The sequence below is a fragment of the Alosa alosa genome, chromosome 7 (assembly GCF_017589495.1).
Source record: "Alosa alosa isolate M-15738 ecotype Scorff River chromosome 7, AALO_Geno_1.1, whole genome shotgun sequence".
Taxonomy (NCBI): Eukaryota; Metazoa; Chordata; class Actinopteri; order Clupeiformes; family Clupeidae; genus Alosa; species Alosa alosa.
The window spans coordinates 25,483,763-25,511,077 of NC_063195.1; the positions used below are offsets into that span (position 1 = coordinate 25,483,763).

The 27,315-nt window shown below is 41.5% G+C and overlaps 1 protein-coding gene across 2 annotated transcripts; it reads left to right on the forward strand.

Annotated features, from left to right (window-relative positions):
- Positions 1 to 27,105, forward strand: LOC125297090 (cytosolic phospholipase A2 delta-like). 2 transcript variants are annotated; one of them, XM_048247251.1, is made up of 15 exons: positions 1 to 208; positions 7,461 to 7,514; positions 7,791 to 7,884; positions 8,308 to 8,450; positions 8,557 to 8,758; positions 8,867 to 8,984; positions 9,544 to 9,690; positions 9,837 to 9,917; positions 13,218 to 13,247; positions 14,933 to 15,034; positions 15,260 to 15,430; positions 15,608 to 15,691; positions 15,807 to 15,961; positions 25,488 to 25,653; positions 25,828 to 27,105. In XM_048247251.1, exons 2-15 carry the CDS (start codon positions 7,498 to 7,500, stop codon positions 25,983 to 25,985), a joined length of 1,668 nt encoding a protein of 555 aa, XP_048103208.1. In that variant the 5' UTR covers positions 1 to 208; positions 7,461 to 7,497; the 3' UTR covers positions 25,986 to 27,105. The 2 variants fall into 2 exon arrangements, with proteins under 2 accessions (XP_048103208.1, XP_048103209.1); XM_048247252.1 differs by having other exon boundaries at positions 7,791 to 7,842.
- Positions 27,106 to 27,315: the final 210 nt, after the last annotated feature.

A 27,315-nucleotide genomic window follows, 5' to 3' on the forward strand; every position in this document is an offset into this window, starting at 1 on the left:
ACAACGCAGCGCATACCCAGAATATTCGACCTGGCAGAACAGATTGCCTGCATTTTCGCGGTGACATGACTAAAAACAAAAAATTTAAGACAATATAAACCCAATCTGAATTTAAGACAATTTCATACTTTTTAAGGCCTTATTTTTATGAAAAGTGATTCAAGACTTTTAAGGACCAGCGGCCACCCTGAGGACACTGCCAGAATAAGTGAGTGCAAAACAATGGTGGACACCAAACATTTTTATTTTACGTGAATCTATCAGTGTGAAATATGTGCCAAAATCTCTGTTTATTATTATTTAACCTCAAGAGGGGAAATTATTTTGTTCTTTTGCTTCCCTAAACCAAAGTCCTTTTTAGTCCTGGGCGGTATAACGGTGTTACATGGCAACTGGCTCCTGTGTTAACTGGCTGCGTTGATGACGTTTGATGATTGATGACGAGTCTTTGACAGATGTGGCCGCTTGCAGATTTGTCACTTTCTGATATACTAGAGACGCACACAAATATGCATGACATGTTTAAAAGTCAAAATTGTATGTAGTACTACATGCACTGGACCATACATATGCCACCCAAAAAACAAACACCTAAATAGCATAAATTAACTTCACTTGGGTATCGAACCACGAATAAATTGACCTGTTTGCTTGGTAATCAGACGTCTATCAACTTGCGCCACGAGCCAGCTGACGGTACTCACAGAAATTGACTTCAGTTGTATGATTAAAAGAAGTCAGCTAACGTTATGATAATTGTAACAAGTTAACATAGCTGTTCATGTTATCTGGCTACCATGTTATCATGCTACCATTGCCAAAGCCATTTAGTAGGCCTTCAAAGTATCATGGTTAAGTTTGTGGCCGCCCCACAGTGTCTGTAGAGCAAATAAATCAAATAAAAATGTGTATCCTTGTGTTTAGCCTATTCTTTTAAGAATTCAGTTCATGAAACACAGGCATTGAAACCCACACTGCAATGGGCAGGAGAAGTCTATAACGTGTCCATATTTTACACAAAATTTGCGCACAGGGAGAGTCAAAACTCTTAGGCTTATAGGCTAATAACGTTAATGTTGCTGACATGTAAACATGGGTTTGATATTTTATTGATATTTTATTTCCCAATTCACACGTTCATGCTTCTCTTGTGGCGCAACAGGTTAATGCTTATATAGGCTATTGCTTTTTCACGCAGTCGACATGGGTTAAATCCTCCCCATTACACGTTTTTTTTATTATTATTATTATTTATTTATTTTTAGACCAGCAACGCTTCCTCAATTTAGGCTACAGATACTAGGTGGCCACAGAGAGCCTGACCAGCAGTCAGTGAAATGTTTGAAAACTTAACCATGATACTTTGAAGACCTACTGGCTTGGGCAACTGCTGTAGCAAGACAACACAATCAGCCATGCATGTTAACTTGCTACAATCATCAGCTGACTTCTTCAAATTGTATAGACTAAGTGAAATAAATTTCACTATGACTTATCAGCTGGTTCGTGGCGCAAGTACGTAGATGAATGGTTATCATGTAGCCTAAGTGGTTTCATTTAGGAAGCAGGTTCGATACCCACGAGTTATTATTAGGCTATTTGTATTTATGTTTTTGGTGGCATATTCATGGTCCAGTGCATGTAGCGTACTACAGACAATTTCTACATTTAAATATGTCATGCATGTTTGTAATTGTTCGTCTCCAGTTTCCATCAGAAAGTGACAAATCTGCAAGCGGCCACATCTGTCAAAGAAACGTCATCACTCGTGAAACGTCACCAACGCATCCAGTTAACATGGGTGCCAGTTGCCATGTAACACCGGTTCACACCGTAAACCGGTGTATATTTTCGTTATGATATGAATTTTTAATATACCGCCATACCGGTGTATTTGATTAGGCCTACACAACGTTTGGAACGCTGCGCCGCACGACAGTGTTTCAGACGGAACTTTTTTCACACGCACGCATGGTGCGACTGCGAGGCAGGCATAGTCTCTCTCATAGTCTCTTTCTTTTACTGTCTATGGGCATACAAGGGTAAACACAAAACACCTTAAGTTTTTCCCCTGAAGTATGACCCTTAAGGCTTAATTTATCCTTAGGTAAGGGGTTTATTTAAGGGTGTTGCACAGAATACCTTAAATTGTTTCTTTAGTTAAGGAAAAACGTTAAATGATACTGCATTGAAAGGGATTTACCGTCACGAAAATTCTATTGAGATTGTTCAATAGCTGTAACTAGCTGGCTAGTAGGTGATGTCGTTAGTTAGCAACCCACCGAACACAGTGAAGTTTAATGATCTTATCATTCATCTCATCCCCAGGTAGCAAGTAAACCATGTTATGAACTGAGCAATTCTAGTTGGCTAGTTAGAAATGATCCTGACTGTCATCAGTGCACCAAAACAAACTTTTTTGTTAATGTTTTGCCTAGCAAACCGAACCGAAGCTCATGGCAGGCAAACAAGACATCTACATCTGGGTCAATGACGTGATGCTCATTTTTTTGTGTACATATGGGTTACATACATTTAAAATTGTTAAAATGTGAAAATAATTTGACAAATTATTTTCAAATATCAGTTTTCATCAAACCCTAATCTTAATGTTTTGGGTTCATTTAATTTTGAAAGAGTCTTAACTGAATTTGGGTAAAATTGTCAACACGGTGTAACCACAAAAACATTAACCAAATAATTACACTTGCTGAAAAAAATGTGAAATTCTCTCTAAAATCCCTACTAAAATAATCTGGCATGATCTTGCACAAGAACTTTTCTATATTTAATACAAGTAATGAAACCCCATTGTTCTGAATGTTTGAATTAATATGGGGAATCGTGTCTGTCACATCAACCACTTAAAATGTCAAGTGGTGTAACCACCATTTAAGGAGCAATTTTGTATGTATTATGTCAGAGAATTATGTGACAGGAAATTATGTCATAGAGAAGGACCCTTCAAGACCCCAACTGCTATGAGTCAAGGTTAGCAACTCTCTTAAAGTAACATAATAGTGTTTTTAGGCCATGGCCAGGCAAGCTTAGGTTACATGTCAAATGGTATGACCTTTTAAAAATGTTGATAAATCATAATAATCATAAAATATTCAATTTAATGTAAAAACTGTGTTTGAATATTCACATAAAGGTGAAGTGTGTACATAGTTGTCCATAATAATGCCTGCACATTTTGCTTTTAAATAGAAATGTCAAATGGTGTAACCGGTTACACCATTTGACTCTTTTCTGTTTGAGACCAGTTTGATCAGATTCAGGGCCAAGAGTATGTAATTTTAGGTGCCAATTATATTATTTTTATAATTTAAATAGTGACTAACTGTTTAGCATGAACAGTAGTTTTAAAAGGGTTTAATTAGATTGCAATTTAAGCGATTTTTGAAATGTCAAAGCTTTTCATTTTAAATTTGAACTTCCATAATTATTTTTTAATATTTTTTATGATGTATGTAAACAGTATGTTCAAATTATAAATAAATAATATAAATACATTTATTATATATAAAATGTCCCCCAATGGATTCCACTTACAAGCAAGAAAAACTTACAGAGTGCATGTGAACGCAGATCCTGCTGTTGGTTGGTTGTTAAGAAATGATCATACCCACTTTTTCACTCACTCTTATTCTCTCTCACACACACTTTGGGCCCTAATTTAGCAATACAAAATGCATGGTCACTAGCGAATAGCGTAAATACATTTAGGGGTTTGTCCAGTCCACATTCGGGGTGGTTTTGTTATCAAACGTCAGGTGCCTGGCATAAAAAAGGTGGCTCTTATGTTTCTTAATCAGTCATGGGTGTGTTTTGGGCTTAACATCCTTTAAACCAATGAGGAGGACATCTGTCATTCCCTTTAACAGCAAGCAGGGCAACTTCAAACAGCGCATCAGTATTTTGATAGTCAGCGGTGTATTTGAAGGAATCTGCTTGTATGCGCAAGACCATTATGGAACAGGTATTCCACTAAGCCATTCTTTACTAAAACCGAGTAGAGTATAGGCTACACACATCTGCACTTGTCTATTAATTGAACATATAGGCAAAGTGAAACTAACTTCACTGTGGTGTCATAGTCAATGACAAAACAGTTATATACAGTTAATTACTTTCAATATTGACTGACAATGGGTTACCAGCAAAAACATAGCCTGAAAAAAACAACACTTCCCCCTATAATGTTCGAATGACTGAATAAATAACCTAAAGGACATTTATTCTGCAGAGGAATTGCTGCTTACATCTCGTGACAGTGACATGTTTTATATGCGCCTTTCGCTATAGACCAGGCTTTTCTTGGTCAGTGGCATAATGCTTTTTAGACGGTATAAGATAGCGATTTTTAGATCATGTGCCAGACCACACCTTATGTCGGTAATTGCCACACCCCCTGGGCGCATTATTTAATAAAAGTGAAGTGTAAGATAGGAAAAAAGTTTGCGTCAGAATAATAATACACTTTGCGCCAGGTTTTGCATCGCGAAAATAGGGCCCTTTATCTCACTCTCTTTGGAAATAATGGGTATAGACTGAAATTGTATGAGAACTGAATTGAAATCAAATAGAACACAAGTTTCTTCATTGATGTTATGAAATGATATTTGATATAGAATATGATGAATGACATGAATACCAAAATATCCAATTCAGTTTACCTTGATGCCTATTTTCTGTGTCAATTTCTTGTCCTATTGCTATAAACGTTTTATGGTCAATTGGTGTAACCGATTTATGTCAATTGGTGTAACCAGTATTTTGTATAAAATACTAATAATGTACAAAAAAATGTATATGGATAATGATTTAATACTCTACTGTAATAATGGTTGTTTAAACCATTTTTACTCAAATGGTCAAAGAATAGACAGAAAACAAGATGTTTTACAGCATATGGTCTTGGCTCAGTACAATGAAAAACCTATATCATTCATCAATTTAGAAATAAATATAATAAAACATATTCTCATAGGATATTACAAAATAAACTAATAATGTCATGAGAACAATTGCATGAACTCTAGGAGGTGTGAAATATTAGATATTTGTCATTTTTGTGGTTACACCATTTGACAATTTAACAGGCTGTTAGTTCTATCTTTTGTTAAAAAATAGCATACACGTCATATTAAACTAGATGTACCGCAGAGCGGTACAAAATACGACCGCCGCCCAGTCCAGCACATTTTTTCCACAAAAAGAAATCACGCTGAAAGGCCTATATGATTCTAACTGTCTCACTAAATTACATTATCCACACTCAATTCTCACTGGTATCTGCTAGACAAGTACCAAAACATGATTAGTTCAAAGATTTCACATGTAAAATTCATTTTATACAACCCCACCTCCATCTTGCCTGTTCATAATTCTGAGAAATTCTTGATTGTTTGTGTTATGTTTATGTTATGTGTGTGTGTGTGTGTGTGTGTGTGTGTGCGTGCTTGCTTGTGTGTGTCTGCGTATGTGCCTGTGCATGCAAGCGTACATATGTCTACTGTGTGAGTATGTGTCATACGTATGATTACTGTGAAAATCAATGTAAAAAATGGTCATCCTAGGCCCTACAGTTCTCAAGATATTCACAGAGAACTGTGTCTGCCCTACCCTCCTTTCGGGGGGTCCAGTCCAGCGGGGGGGCTACAGATCAAAACGAAAAATGACAGTTCCATGCTATCCATGTGGGGGTACAAGTTTTGTGTACCCGGTCTTTCAGTGTCGGGAATCCTTGTTGGTGTGTGCGTCACTAAATGTACACATAAATTATTTTATTGTAAGGCCCCCATGAACGAAAGCACACAAAACTTGGCATGCATTCGGAGGGTGTCATAATGATCCTACACTTTTAATTTCGTGCAGTTTGACCTTGTCAGCCAGAGATATTGTGATGAAAACACCTAATTTTTTTGCTTTTTAATTTTTAACTAGGTGGCTATACATGAAATAAGTGGTAATGGGATGGGTTGACATGCCCCTTAAGACCAACATACATAAAAATGTGGACCTCCTAGGCCCCCACGGTTCTCGAGATATTCATAGAAAACTGTCTCCGCCACCTACAGGCCAGTTGGTGTATAGTAACATAAATTAATTTATTGTGTGGCCCCCCCATGAACAAAATTCCACAAAACTTGGCGTGCATACAGAGGGTGTCATAATGATCCTACACTTGTGCAGTTTTGACTATGTTAGGTCACAGATACCTTCAATTACAACACCTCATTTTTACTTTTTTGTGTTTAACTAGGTGGCGCTATACATGAAATGAGTGGTTATGGAATGGGTTGACATGGCCCCTTGAGATCAACATACAAAAAAAAAAAAGATATTCACAGAAAACTGTGTCTGCCCTACCCTCCTTTTCGGGGTCCAGTCCAAGGGGGGGGGGGGCTACAGATCAAAACGAAAACAGTGGTTCCATGCTATCCTTGTGGGGGCTACATGCCCACCCCGTGTACCCCGGTCTTTCAGTGTCCCGGGAATCCTTGGCGGGAAAATTGGCCCAAAAAAAAAAAAAAAAAAAAAAGTCTGACTAAACCTATATAATAATAATAACTGTTTTATTAGGGTTATATAGCATGCATATAGTATGCTTTTGCTACTAACTGATAATAAATTAATTTTGGTATCGTAAATGTGCTAATTACCAACCATTTTGTTTGAAAATTCTAAAACAACAATGTTTTTTAATACTTCAAAATAACATTTGTTAAATGAACCTTACATTTTTCAGTAGCCATAGGTGTGTAGATTTGAACAAAATCTAGTTTGGTTCTTACCGGGGCTTTTACTGCCTGAAATATCTAATTTTGTTTACCACGCTCAGAGTTTAGTGCTGGGCTGGTGGGTAGCCTACCCAACCTTTCTCACTGCACATCAATGGTTAGCCTGAGAATTCTTGTCTTCGCAATTCAAAATTCCACTGGAGCTCCAAGCGGATTTGTACACGCAGCCTTACAACACTGTTTACAGCTCTTTGAGTCACGGTAAAATGTAATTTTTGGTACATAGCTAATTTAGGTAAACTTATAGTGTGGGTGCTTGCGTTTCTTTAGGAATCTGCCGTCTTAGTTTGTATAGAAATTAATATTAAGTGACACATACACGTATGAGGTTGGACATACCTGACGGTTGGTGTTGGCTGTGTTAATGTTACAGTGGTTTAGTTAGGTAATTGTGCCTAATAAAAGTTTTATGACTTGATGATCTATTTTTGCACAGAAGAAGAAACAAATGTCTAAACAAAATTTAGTTCATTTGAAAAAGATGCAGAATATTGTAAAATGTTCACAAAATTATAATTGGAAATGTAAGAAATTGTGGACTGTTCATTCTGATTTATCATTCATGTCCACAGGTTTAAATGAACTATGCACATTTTCAGCTGCTGTCATAGAATAAAGTTAATTTTGTATCTTTTATATGTCCATGTATGACAGTAGTTAAACGTCACAGAACACATAATTCTACTCAAACATGGATGTGGTGATCAGGTAAGATTTCCAGGTGCTATCTGTAATAACGTGGTGGATTGCATGCTTTTTACAAAGTATATGATAGACACTTGTATTCGTACAGTATAACACTTATATCTCTGTATGTACCAATCAATGTGTTGCTACAGTGTAGCCTTAGGGCTATAAACTATGAGATTTTCAGAGTTATCTATCCCTCAAAGTCAACCTGACTGTCCGCCATCCTGTGCTGTGGAGGGCAGCTGATTTGAAGATATTGATTTCTAAATGTGTCACATGCAACCCTCATTCCAGACAGGACCTCTGTGATGAAGAGAAGAGCTACATTCAGAAGAGGCTTCAAATAGTAGGTGACTGTCTGCGCAGTCACGGCATTGTCTGTAAGCCTGTGAGTGGTAGTAATAACTTCTCCATCCCATCCATACATCATGTCCAATAACATCCTGTCTTTATTTGTTTGTCTTTGATTGATTGATTGATTGATTGATTGATTGATTGATTCATTCATTCATTCATTCATTCATTCATTCGTTCATTTACTACTCTGGTACATTATTTGTGACATCAGGTCATAAACATGCCATTCAAAAAGAATGTGATGAAAAAGGTTCACAAGGAAGTAAAAAAAAAATTAGGAAGTTATGAGGAAAATCATTACTGACCAGCTACCAAATCAAAACAATCAGCTCTCCAAAATAATGCTACACAAATAAATTTGCAAATTTGCGTGACTGCTTGAATGAAAGAATGAATGAGTCAGTTGATGAATGAGTCCACAGACACATCTGAAATGAAATGGTATTTTGTCCAGGATGAAGTACCTCGTGTTGCACTACTCAGCTCTGGTGGAGGAGAGAGGGCCCATATCTCCTTTCTGGGTGTCCTACGTCAACTGGGGCAGGACAATCTCCTGGACTGCTTCCTCTACATGGCTGGAGTGTCTGGATCCACATGGTCAGTACATCTTAGTCACTGTAACACCCTCCACACACACACACACACACACACACACCCCTGTAAGATCTGCAGGTCTGACGGGTGTAGTTCTGATGTCACACAGGGCCATGTCTTCACTGTATGCTGATGCCCATTGGTCGAAAAACGCGAAGGTCACAATCAGCAGTGTCCTGAAGAGCATATCTGAGGGGGGAGACATGGCATTTTCCGAGGGTGTGCAGTGGCTCAGGGAGAGATATGAGGAGGGGGATCTGTCCCTCTCTGATGCCTGGGGAGTGATGACTTGTGTTATCAAAGGTGTACCGGTGAGTGAGTGAATGACTAAATGGTTGAGTGGTTGGATGAATGAATAAATGCAATGCATCTATCCATTTAAATAGGCAATGTAACTGTGTTTGTTTGTGACACATCAGCTGGAGACAAGGACCCTGTCTGATGAGGGATCCAGAGACCGAGATGGTGCCAATCCATACCCACTCTACAGTGCTATAGACCGGGCATTCTTTGACAAGGACAAAGCGAAAAGGAAAGGTATCAAAGAATAATAGGCCTACAGGTTTTGTTGTGCAATGTCCAACATATTAACACATCAGAATACAGTGAGAATACCCCAGAATTCTACACCTTGAAGGAGTGCTTTTTCTCTCAGTTTTTTTTCCCAGTAATTCCAGAATCATTCTATGCATATAATTCATATACCATGTGGAATTTACTGAATCAACTGATATTTAAAACTATGTTGAGGACATTATCAAGTGGAACCCATAGTTAGTAACAGTCAAATCACATATCATATGCTATAAGGTCTGCTACAGTATACTATACAGTATTATTCCTCCTTAAAGGGAGCATTTCCGTTAGTTGTTATCACTAGACAAAAACGGCATCATATTAGTATATGTTAATAGTAACATATCTTTGACACAGTAAAGGTATGGAAACATATGTCTTAAGTTTGGGAAATTCCGTGTCCGTGTTTAAATAATGAACTGAAACTGCATGTCTTTTGTGACCCTGGGCATGTGCAAAGGAAACTAGACATTAATTGCGGATGCTTGTGACTTGAGAGTGAAAAACACTTCCTCTCCAGAGTTGTGGTTTGAGTTGAGTCCCCATGAGGCTGGGTTCACGGAACCTGGGGCTTTTGTTAAGACATCCCTGCTGAAACAGGACTTTGAGGGAGGACGTGTAAAATACTCTCCTAAGAGGAAGCCAATGGACATGGTTCAACTGCAAGGTATTTTTCCACATACTTCATTATATCATGTCAGACAAACACACACACACACACACACACACACAAAACATGTGCACGCACGCAAACAAACACAGACACACACACACACAAAAACATTTTAAAGTCCAGAGGGTGTGTTTTTGCAGGGATTTGTGGAAATGTTTTTGGAGATGAGAAGCAAAACCAGAAACACATCCTGGATTGGATCAAAAAATCACTTTTGCCAAGTGCGTATGATGATCTTCACTCTGCTATTCACGAGAAATTTGCTTGCTGACACACTTTTACAGGACCTTGGAGGTGTCAAGGCAAGATGTTTTTGTTGTGTATATCCAGAAAATCTGCTGTCATTTTTGCTATCGTGCTCTCTAAATTGTGCAATAATTTTGATTTTTGTAAACTGATTGCATAATTTGAAGGTAAACTATGCAGTATTGGCAATTTCCTTACCCTTTTTTTCGGTTTTTGCTTATTTTCGCTTGCTCTGTCATGACGAATGTCTGAGAAACTCCATCGCTACCTTTTTCTAGCCGGTGCCTGGCATGTATGTGTATTTGAATCAGGGCCGTAGTCACCATAGACATTGAGGGGGACGTGTCCCCCCCAATATTCAAATATGACCAAAATGTCCCCCCCAATATACGGAAAAATAAATAAAGAAAAAAGCGCTAGACTAGGCCTACAGGAAACCTACACGCATCTGAAATGTAATCAAACATACATAACGCACAAATTAGTGACCTAGTGACCGAGTGGTTTTCCGTTTTTCGTTAGTGGCGTGCGCTATCAAAAGCTTCCATTTACTGCACCCTACTGCGGTGAGGTAGGGCTGTCAACAATATCGCAAAAGCTACCGGTACAATTTCCACAAACTTGTTGGAAAGGTGTAGCACAGACTAGTAAGGATAAGGAAATCCCATACATTTTTGGAGCCGATCAGACTCAAAGGGAAGTTTGAAACATTTTTCATATTGTAGCCTATTCTTAGCCTAGAAATCTAGACGCGCCCCTAGTGGCAGCAAATTACATTTTAATGTGGGTCTGGCTCGCCAGGCTAGCCTATTCTCGCAATGATAGCGAAAGTGAAACATTTTATTTTAAATGATGAATTTGTGCAAGTCTGTGTCATTAAGTTCTTTCATGTCTTTCAACATAAATAATGCATTCATATGCTAGTATTAATGCCAGACATTACCGTTTATAGGCCTCTTAGAAATGGTTGTTGCATCTTGCATATTATTTAGATGCACACTCAATCGCGCATCCATGCAGGCAAAACGTAGGAATCAAATGTAATGCACTGGCGGTGATAGCCTACAGTTAATGTGGATCGCGGACAATAACCAAAGAAAGGAATTTGCACCTCCATTCACCAATTAAAGGCTGTAGTAGGCCTAGTGTTTCTATGTTGGCACAAAACGTCATTTCAGTCAGAAGCCAGTCTATAGCCTAATGCAGGGGGTAACGTGAGTCAAACAGAAGAGGGGCCTGTCTTAGTAGCCTATTCCTGAATCCTGTCTCTTTCAAACTACATTAAAATTGTGTGATTAGCCGCCAGCATAATAAAATCTAAATTAAAAGACAAAATCTTATTAGGTTATACAGTGGTTAAATTGGCTTTTGTAGGGAGGGGGAGCCCTTATTTACGGTGAATGGTCATCGTTCAAAATCGCGCCGTAAAATTACTTAATGTGTCCTTATACGAAAGGGGCTCTTTTTCCAGTATTAATGTATGTAGTTATTCAAACAAAGAGAAATACTTTACAATTCACTTACTTTATTATTATTTTTTACCTTTAATGTTAAAGGGCAGGTTGTGTCTTTCTGATTATGCACTTCTGGGTTTACATCTTCAATCTGTACCGCCTCCTAAAATCATCTTCCATCTTCATTATTACAGATCAGGGGTGTCATTAGATCTAGAGGTGCACTGGGGGACAAGTCCCCCTAGGGGGGTTCGGGGGCATGCTCCCCCGCAAGAACATTTTGTATATTTTAACGTTTAAATGCATCAATCTGGTGCTCATTTGTTATTTCTCGTGTAATTTGCCTTCAAAAACAAACAAGCACTCACCTTGTTCCACCAGACAGACAGCTTGAATACACGTAGGCCTACTGAATCTCAAAACAACTTTATGAAGTTCAGTTGTCTAAAAGTCAACTCTAGTTTCCCCTTGATGGCTGTGGGCGGGAACGATGATAAACTGTGCAGGTTCAACACAACGCAGGTTACTAGACAACTAGAGAACGCAGCGATAGATCAATGCATTATGACGTCTTATGATTCCATGTAGTCTGGGTGTCTGTGTGGTCTTGCTAATTAGTCTCATAATATGCCAGGAGATTAAAAATAATTCAAGTGGAATAGCAATATTTGGTGTTGAAGGAGACGGAGCTGAGCTCCGGTAGGGTGTGTTGTGGACCTGAGGAGGCGGAGCTGTGCTCCGGTGCGCTCCGGCCCAATTTAACCTCTGAGGTTATAGGTCCAAACCTATGAGTCTAAGCCTTAGTTAAAAAAAAATCTTAGTAGTAATAAGTAATAAGTAAAAGAACCACATTCTGTGTAATATAGAGGTTAACAAAGAAACTCTAGTTTGTAATTTTTTTAAAAGTATACATTTTGAAGACAAATGGAGTCATACCACAGGTCCAGGGATGGATTACTGAATTGGCTTACTGGGCCCAAGAGCTCAGGGGGCCCTGATGCCCAAGCCTCTGTGTCAAGTTGCTTCTTCTCCAACCTTCTCTTTTCACAAAACTCACCAGAATTCATCATTTAAAGGGTCATTTTTTTACAAATAAAAAATCTTCCGTGGAAGAATGCCTCAGGACCCCTCTCAGGCCATGCCTATGTCCGTCATAAGTTTGGAGTTTTAAGACTTACTTAACTAACGACTTGTTTGGGATTTTTAATAATATTTTTTCCATGGTAGGAGATGTATTGAAATTCTGTTTGGGGGTCCCTCAGACCCCACCACAGATTTGGTCCCCCCCAATGTTGACATCATGACTACGGCCTTGATTTGAATGCAGTAAAGCAATTCGTTACACTCATTATACTTCCTGACACTGAGGCCGTCGGCCCGCCGGCCCACAGTTGCAAGGGTGTTTTTTCCACTCACAGGCGCTAGGGGGAGGCGAGACGGCCACCATTCAACCCGAAAAAAGTCATATAACCATTCTAATGACTCTGAAGCTGGTAAATGAAGGTAAATTAAGCTAAAAAACTTGCATAGTGTGCCTTTTAAGAAAACGTGTACATAATTTAGTTAAACGTAAGATTTACCTAATTGAGCGCACAATCTAGTGAAAAGAGACCACATGAGCAAACTATGGTGTAAAAGGAGCACACAATATACTAAATTGTGTGCGCTAGTAAATTCAGATCACAATTTAGTAAAATGAGCACACATTCTCTCGATATACAAAAAATATCTTGCAATGACACCCAGGCTCCACAGACTTTGCACTTTGCCCTCCATACAAACTAGGGCCCATGATCTTACTATCTGCTTATGTTTGGACAGGGTCGCAAGGTGAAGCAGCCCCACTGTCAGGTATGAAGACTGTTCAAATGCTTTCTGATGCCAGCACACTGGATTTGACTGTTATTTGACTGTTGAGTCCTGTTATAAGACAGTGTGCCTTCCACGGCACACCTACCCCCTTCTCCCACTTCCCCCTAACATTCTAAATCAATTGTATGCACCATATTGCTATGTAGCATAGTAATGTTATACACCATTTGAAAGCTTAGGTTCTTGGGAATCCATATATGACAACGTTTATCCTGTACAATCTGTATAGTGCTTTACATTGTCAGATTAATCTGGCTATGTCTCAATTAAATTGAATCAAAAATGCCCTCTTCCCCCTCCTCTGCCTTTTGGTGCTTCCCCACTTTCTAGTTGCAGGGCGTATCCTTAGCAATAAGTAGATGCAGCATATTGGGTCTTGAAATATTCACAGGAATCCATAGAAATTGAATATGCATGTTATTTCATCCAATATTAGTTGTGCAGATGTATAGTCCATCTTATACACACTCACTGAACCTAAAGAGAAAATGCAAAAATAGATACTTTAATGTAATTATTCCATATTTTGTGTAGTCGTAGTCTATATCAGAACCCCTGACATACAATCCAAATAGTCTACAGGGAACTTCAGAATGTTACCTTTCATTTGAGACCAGGATTATGCTTCTACACCAAGAGGTTGCCACACAGTAAGGCTTTTATGGCCAGTATGCATTTTGGGTAACCAAAAGTCCTATGGGGAGTTTCTATAGGCTATTTTACAAAACGCATGAGCATACATTGGCAAATGGTGGTCTAAAGCACTCATCTTTTTATTCTATATTGATCTACTTTTGCACACAGCTACACAAGACCTGGTGCTAGAGCTCAGTTGTGTTTCTAAGTCATATCAAGTGACTTGAAGGGCTGAAATGTGGTCAGTTCAGAGATGCTTGTTATCTGGAAGAAAAAAAAACAATATTCTAGCCTCTATAACTCTGTGCCAGTACTTCACACAATAGGCCTTTATCACAGCAGCCCACAGGCAGCTGAAGCAGGGCTGTTCACTTCCTGTTGGCAGGCAAACCACAGGTGTTCCTAAAAACATTAACAAGGCCTCTGGTTGAAGTAACTGTGGCCGAATCTGACACTTAATTAGAAACAACTTTGCTCACACAGAAACAGGGCTGTTCACTTCCTACTTCGGCTGCCATGATAAAGGCCTATTATTCTGATTGTTCCCTAAGAAACTACAGATTTATAAAGAGGTCAAGCATTTGGTGGTAGGCCAAAATAGACCTCTGAAGTAGTCACAGTGCAATTTCAGGGGAAAAGCCTAAAAATGCACATCCCATAGGAAGCATAGAATCAGTCGATGGTTCTTAAACTGGGGGGGGGGGGGGTCGCCAAACATATTGAAGGGGGGTCATGAATTGCATGGTCTGGATTAAAGATTTTTTTAGTCAAAGGCTGCCATTGACATAATGGCTTTGGTGTTGACATAGCCTATCTATGAGAGAAGACATTTTCTGCCTCTGCTTCCAATGTCCATCTCACAACATTTCGAAACCAAATTCCGCCGGTTAGAGAGAAGGAGGTCGCAAGACTTGGCCCATGTTTTTTGTGGGGTTGTCCGACAAAGTTTAAGAACCACTGGTCTATGTTAACATATTCATAAGATGGCTGGATGTAAGGTTTTTGTTTTGTAATGTTTTTATTCATAGGTGTGCTTAAGATTGTGATGGCACTGGTTGAATTGGTGGAATGTCCCCATAACATGGATCATTGCCACACAGTGTTGGCCAGGTTGAAATCTGTTCTCGGAGGTAAGACCTGTGGATTTTATATATTCCTCATATGCTAACATTTCAAAACACCAATAAGGAAAAGTTCTTCACTTCACTCAATTTTATTTATTCATTATGAGCCACTAATAATGAACCCTACACAAAAACCATGCACAGCAAACAGAAAAAAATAATTTTAGCATTGACGTCTTTGCATTGCATAATGTATGCTCTGAAATGAGACGGGTAAATTCTGCCATCTAGAGGACTATGGAAAATTCAGCACCACACTCCTTGAACTGGATCATGAGATGTGGACAGACATGGATGACCAGAAGAGGAAACAGCACATGGAGAATATCTTTGAAGAACTCATAGGATCAGCAGAGGAGTGGGGCCAGGAGTTGAACAATCTTGATAACAAACTAACTGATGGTAAGAACTCAGTTCAGTATCAACCATTAGCACTAGTAGGCAACCTCTTTGAGATACAAGGATTTCTTTGGCTGTGAAAGTTGTGTGTTAATTTTGAAAGAAAAAAAAATCTCTTTTGAAAGGTAGAGATATAAGGATACTGCCAACACTGACCCTGATTAAATATTTCCTTTTCAGTGTGGTGGGTCATTAAACACATCTTGCCATTATTCAATGAATGGCAATTTGGAAACGTGGCCAATTTCCTCTACCAAATCAACGGTAATAGTCCTCTGCACTGAATCATATCAGTGAAAGGTTTTCGAAAGAGGTCATGTAAACATCTTTCTGTATCAACATTGGTGTCCTTACTGCAATGTATTTTGGTTATGTGCAGAGCCCAAGGTTCCTGAGGAAATGTGCAAGGAGGACACAATGCACCTGATAGATGCTGGGCTCTTCCTGAACTCTCCGTATCCATCCGTGCTGAGAGAGGCGAGGGATGTGGACATCATAATGTCCTTTGACTTCAGTGAGGATGCTCCTTTTAAGGTAAACCATGCTCCCTACATGCAACTCCAAGCATCTAAATACAGTGGACACACATAACCTAGTGGCATATTGATATGCTCAAAGCTGTAGTTGGAAACTTCTCCACAATATAAAATGTCTTAATGAAATTAGAATATAGAATATTTAACACCAACGATGCCCCAACGGACTGTCAATCACTGCTCACTGCTCAATCACTGCTCACGCAGCTGATAGGCTCCTCTGTAGCACAGGAAGGGGCGGTGGACTGAGTTGTACTCGTTCAAATTTTCAGCCAAGTCATCTCATTGTGCAAACCTCCCCACTACACTGTTATAATGTATTGCACTTAATGTGTGCTGGGAAGGTTGTATGTGAAGACCCAGCTCTTCAGAGAGTCTCTCCTCTTGTAGCACTACCCATAACTAGACTTGATATACAAAGTCTAAATTTAGGGAACATATCACCCCAGTTCTACCAGAAAGACTCAGTAGACAGAATAGAATCAGTTAACGATTTAATTAGTAAAGGAACGGCTTGGATGCAAGCATGATAGAGTCCTGAATAGGTAACAGTCTTTGGCATAGGCCCGTCTCCGGATCCGTCCAGCGATGGCGGATCGTCGCCTCCCTGCCGATGGATGAAGGCAGGGCGGGGAGCCTACCCCACCGAGCGAGCGAGGGGACCAACTGGTGGCGGTGGCTGAAGGAAGATGTGGTAGGCAGACCGTGCCCGATGGGCGTGGACTGCTGGCAGAGGTGGCTGGAGGGAGGTGGAGGGGCGTCAAAGTCAGCGTACTGAGAAGCAGAAGCAGTGTTAGGTGGTACATATTTAAAGAGTCCACTGAATTCCCTATAGGCTAGCTGATTGAATGAGTGAATGATCAGATTGCAGGGCTTTTCCGAAAGTAAAGCAAAGCTAAGATTGGCTCCATGTAAGCATGGGAGGAGTAAGCTACACTACTGAGTCTTCCTAGTAGAACTTTCGCTGAAGCTATCATTTCTACCAGAAAGACTCAGTAGACAGAATAGAATCAGTTAACGATTTAATTAGTAAAGGAGCGGCTTGGATGCAAGCATGATAGAGTCCTGAATAGGTAACAGTCTTTGGCGTAAGCCCGTCTCGGATCCGTCCAGCGATGGCGGATCGTCTCCCGCCGATGGATGATGGCAGGGGCGGGAGCCTACCCCCAAAAGGATGAGTGATGCCCGCCAGGGCGGTGACTCAGTAATCTGGTTCTGAGAGGAGCAGAGACATTAGTATACATACAAGATGAATTAAACAGCATGACTGGGCCAGGGTGAAGGCGTTGTGCCAGGACGCCGACACAGAATTTTAAAGTAGCTAGGTGTTAACCATAAACCTAGGGTTGTAGTGGGGCCCGCAGCATGCTTTTTGCTTTAGTGGGATTTAGGAGCTTGACGAGCTGGGCAACCAGCGTCTAGGGGCAACCTAGACCAATCGCGGCGGCCGGCAATCCCGGCGTCCAGGGCAACCTGGACCATAAGCACTTCACGATCTGAAGCCCAGTGACTAGCGAGCTAGTACATCGTGACGAGCCAGGCCACCGGCATCCAGAGCAACCTGGACTTTAGTGCTTATGCGAGCTGGGCAACCAGCGTCTAGGGCAACCTAGACCACGAGACGTGCCGGGCTACCGGCGTCCAAGGCAACCTGGACCATTAGCTGGGCAACCAGCGTCTAGGGCAACAGACCTGGACCACCGGCATGGGCAACCTGGACCAAACTAGGGCAACCTAGGCAACCTAGACGAAGCGTCCACGAGCGCAACAACGGCGACGACGCGACCTGAACCATGAGCTGGGCAACCAGCGTCTAGGGCAACCGGCATCCAGGGCCACCTGGACCAAACTGGGCAACCAGCGTCTAGGGCAACCTAGACGAGCGTCATGAGCCGGGCAACCGGCGTCCAAGGCAACCTGGACAGTGAGCTGGGCAACCAGCGTCTAGGGCAACCTAGACCAACGTGACGGCCGGGCGACCGGCATCCAGGGCAACCTGGACCGAACTGGGCAACCAGCGTCTAGGGCAACCTAGACGAGCGTCACGAGCCGGGCAACCGGCGTACGGTGCGACCTGAACCATGAGCTGGTCAACCAGCGTATAGGGCAACCTAGACCGATGTGATGGCCGGGCGACCGGCATCCAGGGCAACCTGGACCAAACTGGGCAACCAGTGTCTAGGGCAACCTAGACGTGCATCACGAGCCGGGCGACCGGCGAGAAGTGACCTGAACCATAAGCGTCGAACGAGCTGGGCAATCAGTGAAAGGGCAACATGCCCATGGCTGAGACTAAATCACCACAAGCTACCGGCATGCTGGGGCCCAATATGTTTCAGCAATTAGTGCAAAGGCGAATGCCAGAATTTAACCTACCGCCACCAGGATTTGTGAAGGTAAAATGAGGTACCTGAGTTAACATGGGAGAGCAACTTCTGAGCATCGAAAATGTCAAGAGGAGTTAGTTTGATGCATCCTGATGGATGACGTGGATAGCCCCTTTTGGCCGGCAGTCTTGGCTGCGCCGATGCGGAATGAGTGAGAAGTGAACCTCTTTGAAGAGAGGTTACATTTAAGCAGCACGTTAGCTAGATGGCTGCTGAAAATCGGGTAAAGTGTGAGCCGTAGTTTAAAGGAAGTGAGCGGGGACCAGGGAAGCAAAACATGGTTAGGGTTAAAAGGTTAAACATGATGTACTCAGGATCAATGCAGGGGAATAGAGCTTGTGGTTGCAGATGCTTGGGACCGGAGCAATGAGTTAGTTGATATGGGTGCTTGAGTATATCCGCATCGAAGTCATGTGGTTTAATATTTAGGATAGATAAGCATTATGACTAGTTTTGTAGAAGACTAGTGCTTGTGAAGCCAGATGTGTGTTCTGGTTCGATAGCTCACCTGCAGCGGCTAGAGTGAGATGAATGCATTGAGCTGCAGACCCAAGGCCAGGATGGATGCGTGTGAGCTACACCTTAGCACCTGTTCTTGGAAAGCCCCCCAAAATAAGATGAGCAGCATCAGTAATGCGAGGGAAGCATGACCTTGCGACGTAGACAAAGGACTTCGGGACAATTCATGCCTGTATGTGACAGGAGGAAGAAACATATGTTACTGAAATATGACGAGACAACGAACAGATGAGTGCTGGGGGTACCACCATGGTGCTTATGCATCTCAGAGTGCAGAGGAGCTCTGAGAATGACTTAACTTGCGAGCTTGCTATACCAGCTGCACCATTGTGGCAGGATAGTACAGTTTAGAACTGGCTGCTGGAGAGACAATGAGTAAAGGTAGCAATGAGGAGAGAATAAGCAATACATATCGCCCAACTGGATGCAGAAATTATATTAGTCATGCGCCAAGCACTGGCCCCTGAGTGAGTGGAGGGGTGTGCATTCACACGACATTCCATGTGGCCAGGACATTTTTAATCAAAGCGACTGACAATGTACCCTGGGAATCCAGAGTTCTCCACGGAAGCATTTGCTCAGGGAGGACTTCGAGTCTGGCAAGGAGTATGATGCGTAACTTTGCCCTTGCATGCTGGGGAACCAATATATGTGTAGCTGATATAGCGGGCCAGAGGCGATCAAACAGATGACAGGCGTAGTGTCATCCAATTGCGTCGAAGTCGGAATCAGGCAGTTAACATTGACCGTATAGCGGTATCCTGAACCATGAGCTGGGCAACCAGCGTCCAGAACAACAGACAGACATGACGGCCGGGCAACCGCATCCAGGGCCACCTGGACCAAACTGGGCAACCAGCGTCTAGGGCAACCTAGACGAGCGTCATGAGCCGGGCAACCGGCGTCCAAGGCAACCTGGACAGTGAGCTGGGCAACCAGCGTCTAGGGCAACCTAGACCAAAGTGACGGCAAACAGGTTAAAGCTAAAACAATTCTCCCACAATGCCAGTGCAATTAAAACAATTTACAAGGTAGAGCACAATAACGAAAAGTGCATCAGTGAGTGCCGGTTTTACACAGTCAAGAGTCAGTTCTAGACAGGTGATAAGTGCTGGGATTAGGAAGGCTAGTTTGAGAGCCGTGCTACAAGAGGAGATATCCTCAAAGCGCCCGCCTTCGGAGGAGATTTGTGAAGGCGGAGGGATGACCCCCCAGTATGACCCCTCCAGTATGAACTGGAAACATGATCCACACGATTGCGTGATTCTGTGAACCGGCACTGCCATCCCTGTAAGAAAGTAGATATTAGTGTGATATGTGGAACTGCTTCTCCATTGACGAACTGCATCCCCTCAATGGAAGAGGGGAGGCATGATGCACCTGCAGGGGTTAGCAAATTAAAGATTGGGAGGAGAATGTAAAAGGAACTTGCACGTCCTCCCTGGCGCGATCACTTCGGGTGAGCATATCTGCCAAAAACAAAACAGCCAAGGCAAAATGGAGAATGGAAATTAGAGTACACATTATTTGCAGAGGATCCTGCTAAAACAGCAATTCGAGTCAGCAATCAATGTGACTGATGGCGTGACTAGATGGGCTGAAATCACACGGACACGCAGAGACCCGTTGTCTAAAGAGAGTGCATGAAGGGCGCGGCGTTGGCCTGAAGGAGACTTGAGTCTGCCAGTGATGGACCGCTCCGTTTGACCTGCGAGAAGGAAGGAGTGGTTAGACAGGTGACATGTAACATCGTCATCGGTAAAACAACCAGCCAACGGCTACGTTGGTAGTCGTGATCAACGAACTTCCAGCATAGGCCACCATTTAAACCACAACTAGCAAAATGTAAAATTACCGACATAATCATGAACAGCCGGTAACCATTAACACCAATATATGGAGTGCTGAAGCGACCCACTGGTGGCAGTGAGCAAAGTGAGGCCTGCCACAGAATTCCTAGGAACCCAATACACGATACGGAATCAGAAGACATTTTAAACATACAAAAGACGCTAGAAGGATATGTTATACACAAATGACACAGCTTCTTAATTAAACCATTAAACCATTAATTCTCAACCATGGGGGCATGAGCCCACACTATGGTGTCAGCTCATGAACACTGACATAATACGGGCATTGAAAAAGAAAACACCTATTATTGCCTAGATAATAGCTTGTGTGACATACTGGCAATTGATGACCATGGGCGTGCCGTCATTTTGGTTCGAGCTTTGGTGTAAGACCCCCAAAATTGAGAACCCAGATAGCCGAGAGCGTCGGGGCGTCCACGGCATACCTGGGACATGACAGATCAGCGGTAGCTGAGAGTAGTTGAGCAGCGGCCAGTGCATGCAGAGAATCACCCGAGGAAGGCCGTGTAGACTTCCTACCAGAAGGTATGGGGCGCAATCCCAGATGATCAAAGCGAATGCAGCGATGAACTGGCTTCCCGCAGCCATGCGAGGAGTGATACCTGAACCGAAGGTCCAGCAGGCGAGTAACCCTAGCCGAAAAGCCTATGCAGCCCAGCGAGCAGCGAGGCAAATTAAGAGGCTACACAAAAAGACAACTGGTTTGACGACGCTCAACCAAGGTAGACATCGAGATAACCACAGTGAGTGTAGAACATCAATTCTTCATCAATTCAGGTCTTAATACATGGTTGGGTTCAACGGCAGCGTGGTGCAGGCCAGCAATTTACAGCACACATCGCAAGGATTATAAAATCAGCAGGAATTATGTAAGGAGGCTTAAGTGAAAGTTAAACCGTGTCAGACAAGTCAGTTTGTTTGCTGCCCGCCGAATATCGTTGGCAAGCAGGTTGCATGACTGTGGGTAGAGTGTAGTCCAGCTCGAGGAGCTTGGGAAGAGAGAGCACGATAACCTTACCAACCAGACGCTGAAGCTTGAGAAATTGTTGCGAAAGCGACATGGGCCTGCAACAGAGTTGCGCGAGGGCGGCGACCGGCAGTAGGTTATCGTGAATTGAAGGCTGCAACAGCGTGGCGTGACTGGCTCCGATAGGCAGAGATTAGCGATGGCGACATGCAGTGGCCCTGACTGAAGGGCGCACAGGTCTGAACAAGCGCAGCAACAAGCTGTAGGATTGTAACAAATGCGCCACTGAGGGCAGAAGGGGCGAATGTAAAAATGCAGAGAGCCCAGGTCCACGCGGAAGCCTGAGCTAGGACGTCAAAGTCAGCGTACTGAGAAGCAGAAGCAGTGTTAGGTGGTACATATTTAAAGAGCCCACTGAATTCCTATAGGCTAGCGCTGATTGAATGAGTGAATGATCAGATTGCAGGGCTTTCCCGAAAGTAGGCAAAGCTAAGATTGGCTCCATGTAAGCATGGGAGGAGTAAGCTACACTACGAGTCTTCCTAGTAGAACTTTCGCTGAAGCTATCATTTCTAGCCAATCTTCACTGGTTGCCAGTGAGTTTTAGGATTGATTCTAAAATCCTCCTAATATCCTATAAAGCTTCAATTGGTTTGGCACCTAACTATTTAAAAGATTTATTAACCCCCTACTGTCCGGCTCGGCCCCTCAGATCCTCCAGCCTGGGACTTTTAGTTGTTCCAAAAAGTAAACTGTCAACTACTGTAGGGGTGACCGATCGTTTGCAGTTAGAGCACCCAAACTTTGGAAATCTGCCATCAAATCTGCACCATCAGTGGCTGTTTTTAAATCTAGTCTAAAGACTCATTTATATACAATTGCCTTCCTTAATTAGTGAATAATTCCACTTACATTACCCTCCAGAATTATTGGCACCTCTGCTAAAGTTGACTAAAAACCGCTATAAAAAATAATCTGTTGGTGATTTATTGTAATCTCACAATGGAAAACATTAGGAAAAATACAACCTTGAAAGGAAGCAATCTCATACAGAAATAAATATTTTGAACTAAAACACGTTGCTCACAAGGCACCCCTCAAAAATCTTATAAACAAAACCTAACAGAAGCATTTTTCTATCTAATTTCAATTTATTTAAGTTAATCAGAGTGTCTGTGAACTTTCAGAAGTAGTTCATGACTTTCTTTTTCACTATTGTATGAAAATGAAGTCACACAGAGGCTAAATCGTCTAGTCATTTTTCAACATCGGAAAGACAAGAGAATACACTAAATTTAAATAAAAAGAAAGTCTGTTGACATTTGTAAGTCAGAGAATGTCTATGACAACTAGGTCCTTTGTTGAAAATGCCTATATTTACAGGTAAAACAATTATTAAAAGGTTCTAATCATCTGGAAATGTGACAAACATGCTTGGACAAAGACCCATGGTTATCTTCCCCCCACGTACAGTATGGAGGATGGTAAGATAGGCAAAAAATTCCATAAGAACCACTGTTGGAGAGTTACAGACAAAGGTATCATCTTGGGGTCACCAAGTCCCCAAAAAATCTTCAAAAGTGACCTCACTGCTAATAGATTATTTAGAGGGCATGCCAGGTAAAAGCCGGTCCAGTCATTTAATTACCAATGTAAACGGCAGGAGTTACTGAATGGTACAGCCACTTTGTCTGGAAGTGTGGTCTATTGTCAGTATAGCCATTCTTCTATGCATGCCAAACACACCTAAAGTGTTTAGCTCTTTGGCTAGAAACACTTTAGGTGTGTTTGGCATACATAGAAGAATAGCTATACTGAAAAGAACCCCATGCCTAATGAGAATTAAGGTGGAGGGGCTGTGCTATTGTGGGGCTGTTTTTATTCCCAAAGGCCTTGGGAACCTAATTAAGGTGCATTGTTTCATGAACACCAATAAAAACCTGAACATTTTCAAAGGAAATCTGTCAATCTCTGCCACACTAAAAGTTGGTCATGATTGGATCATTCATCAGGTCAATGAACCAAAACAAATGTGCAGATCAAAACCAATATGGTTGGCTGAACACAAAATCAAGCTTCAGACATTGCCATCTTAGTCCCCTGATCTAAACTCCATAGAAAAACAGTGGGGTGAGTCAAAGAGGAGAATGCACAAGTGTAGACCTCATAATCTGGATGATCTGGGGAGATTTTGTAAACACGAACGGCCTTAAAGGAATTATCCGGAGTAAAATGCACTTTAGATCAATTTACGGATGATTGGGAGTACATACGTTCAGTTGACATCCAAATCATGTCATTCGGATGTGTTTTGAGAAAGTTCGATGTTACCGTTTTTAGTCAAAACTCGTTAGCCTGGAAGTGACACGGGCATGTCATTTCGCCGCTACAAAATGCTATTTTTATACCTCTTCTACAGTTCCAAACAACATTACACTTACGTGGTAGTGAGTAGAGGGTCCCTAAAGCCAAACCGAAGTATCCCGAGGTCTTTATGTGGTCGTATAGAGAGTCCAGAATGAATTTCATCAAGCCAGTACCTTTCCGGAAATGTTGCCATCTTTGCTGCCATCTTCAGGGGAAAGTCCGTAGGAGTCGATTGCTGAGTGTGGAGTAACACGCTCTGGAAATTCACAATTTCGTCGTTTTTTTTTTTTTTTTTCCTCCATGTACTGTATGTCGCTCCTAATTTATTATTATCATTATTATTATCATTTTTGTTTGTTTTGTCTTGGGTACTGTACTATATTATTTCCTTTTGTTTCTTATATTGAGTTAAGTTTGTGTTTGGTAGTTTGGTAGTTACTTTATTGTTTTAGATTATTTTTTACATTATTATTATTATTAGTAGTAGTAGTAGTATTAGTATTATTATGACCGCCGCGGAGCGGTTTTTCGCATGTCCAAATTTCCGTCAAGGATTCCTGGGACACTGTAAGACCGGGGTACACGAAACTTGGTGGGCATGTAACCCCACATGGATAGCATGGACCCCCCCCCCCCGCTGGACTGGACCCCCCGAAAGGAGGGTAGGGCAGACACAGTTTTCTGTGAATATCTTGAGAACCGTAGGGCTTAGGATGACCAATTTTTTCCGTATGTTTGCCTCCAGGGGTCATCTTAACCCATTCCATGTGCACACTCACAATACATTCACAGTAATCATACGTATGACACATACTCACACAGTAGATATATGTGAGCATGCATGCACATGCACAAACACAGGCACATACGCAGGCACACACACAAGCACGCACACACACACACATACACACACACACACACACATAAACATAAACATGTACATGTACACGTACACGTACACATGCACACAATTCAAGAATTTCTCAGAATTATGAACAGGCAAGATGGGGGTGGGGTTGTATAAAATGTATTTTACATGTGAAATCTATGAACTAATTATGTTTTGGTATTTGTTGTCTAGCAGATACCAGTGAGAGTGTGCATAATGCAATTCAGTGAGACAGTTAGAATCATATATGCCTTTCAGCGTGACTTATTTTTGTGGAAAGAAATGTGCTGGACTGGGCGGCGGTCATATTTTGTACCGCTCTGCGGTACATCTAGTTATTATTATTGCTAATTCTAGCATGTATACCACCTGACTAGAACTGACACTGACTGTATGGAAGTAGCACTTACTGCAGCACTAACTGTCCTTATCACACTCTAACTTAATTGTTTAAATTGTTTGAAGTTGCTTTGGTTAAAAAGTGTCAGCCAAATGTAATATAATGTAATGTGTGTGTGCAGTCATTAGAGGGAGCCTGGAATTATGCAGCCGCCAACCAAAGAGCCTTTCCCGACATAGACTTTAAGGTTCTTGATCATGACTGTCCAAAGTCCTTCTATGTTTTTGAGGAAGAAGGGAAGCCAACGTTGATCCACATCCCCCTCTTCAACATTAGGAATTGCAAAGGTGAGTCAAGCACAAACATCTCTCTATCTCTCCTCTTTTCACCTTCCCCACATTTGATCTATTGATTATTTTTTTTATCTTTTCTCATGACAACAACCTACTATTTTGCCATTACCTTTTCTTCTTCTAATACTCTGTCTTCGTCACTCTTCTTTTGCCACGTTACCTCTCCAGATGAGGCCACCATCAAACAGGAATGGAGGGAATACGCCACCTTTCAGATGACCTACAGGGGCAAAAAGAAGATTGACCACCTGGCAGATCTGGTTGCAGAAAATGTGAACAGAGACGGCATCCTGAAAGAGATCCGAAAAGCAGCAGCCAAACATTGAGAGAACACACACACACACACACATGCACACGCATGCGCACACACACACACACATAAGCAAACAAGGACACAAAAATTAGTACAGCTAATTAGTACAGTTGTTTACACGCAATTTTGAAAACTGGGTTATTTTTTTTCAAAATATAATCACAATTATCACCACACCACATCAATTAATCACAACACCACACCCAATTTGCATAATTCCTAGATTGTTTGCAAAATGACACACTTCAGTCAAAACATACACACTGCTGTGATAAATAAAAAAACACATTTGTAAAAAAAATAATTTTAGGAAATAGCATGTGCTAGATTTTTAGCCAGACATTGTTATGTAAGGGATAATTTAGATGACAATAGTGACAAACCCACAACATTCTTCATGATTAGTTTGAGATATACTGTAGGGAGAATGTACACAAATAGGCCTACTATAAACCTACCAATCACTGCACAACCCTAATGTTGCAGACTATTTCAAGTATTTATTTCAATACTTTTTTTTACCATAATCAGTTACAGTAATCAACCAACAATGAAATCAATGAAACAAATAAAATCTGTAGACAAATAAAACATACTTCATGAAGTACATACACTTTGACTCTGAAGAAAAACTAAGCAACAAGAATACTGTAACTATTCATCATCTCTCCGTCTGCCTCTTCCTCTATCTCCTTCTTCTCCTCTTCCTCTACCTGGGCCTCCTCCTCTACCTCCTTCTCCTCTTCCTCTACCTCCTTCATCTCCTCTTTGATCTCCCCCTCTCATTCTCACTGTTCGTTTTCTTCAAGCTCCTTCCATTTTTGTTGAAGACAGGTGAACTCAACTGCTGCCTTTTATAAGACACCTGAGTGCTGCGTTTTCAAATGAGCACATGTGTGCTTCCACAACTGGTGGTTGTGATTATCCAATTCGTTCATTAGTGTGGTCATTGGCAATCCGGGGCTTTGTAATGACAAGGAAGTAACCTTACAATCCTTATCTGTGTCTAAGGTGTGAAAATGTGTCTAGAGTTTTACAAATGAAATGTTTTGCAAAAAGGGTGAAGCAGACATTGTGTGTAATGTTGTGCTAATCTGTGGAGGTTTTTTGCTCCTTGGAGTAGAATTTTGCAAATTGTGTGGACATTTTTATTTTAGTGTGTAAACAATCGTAAAAAACTGCAATCATTGCAATCATCCCTAATCATTTGTGACAAATAATTATCATGTTTAATTCAAATTAAACATTTACAATGTTGTTCCAACAAAAACCTATATACCTACACATTAGTTAATAGTCTAATCATATTCATTCTAACTGTTGATTAAGTTACTGAAGGCTGG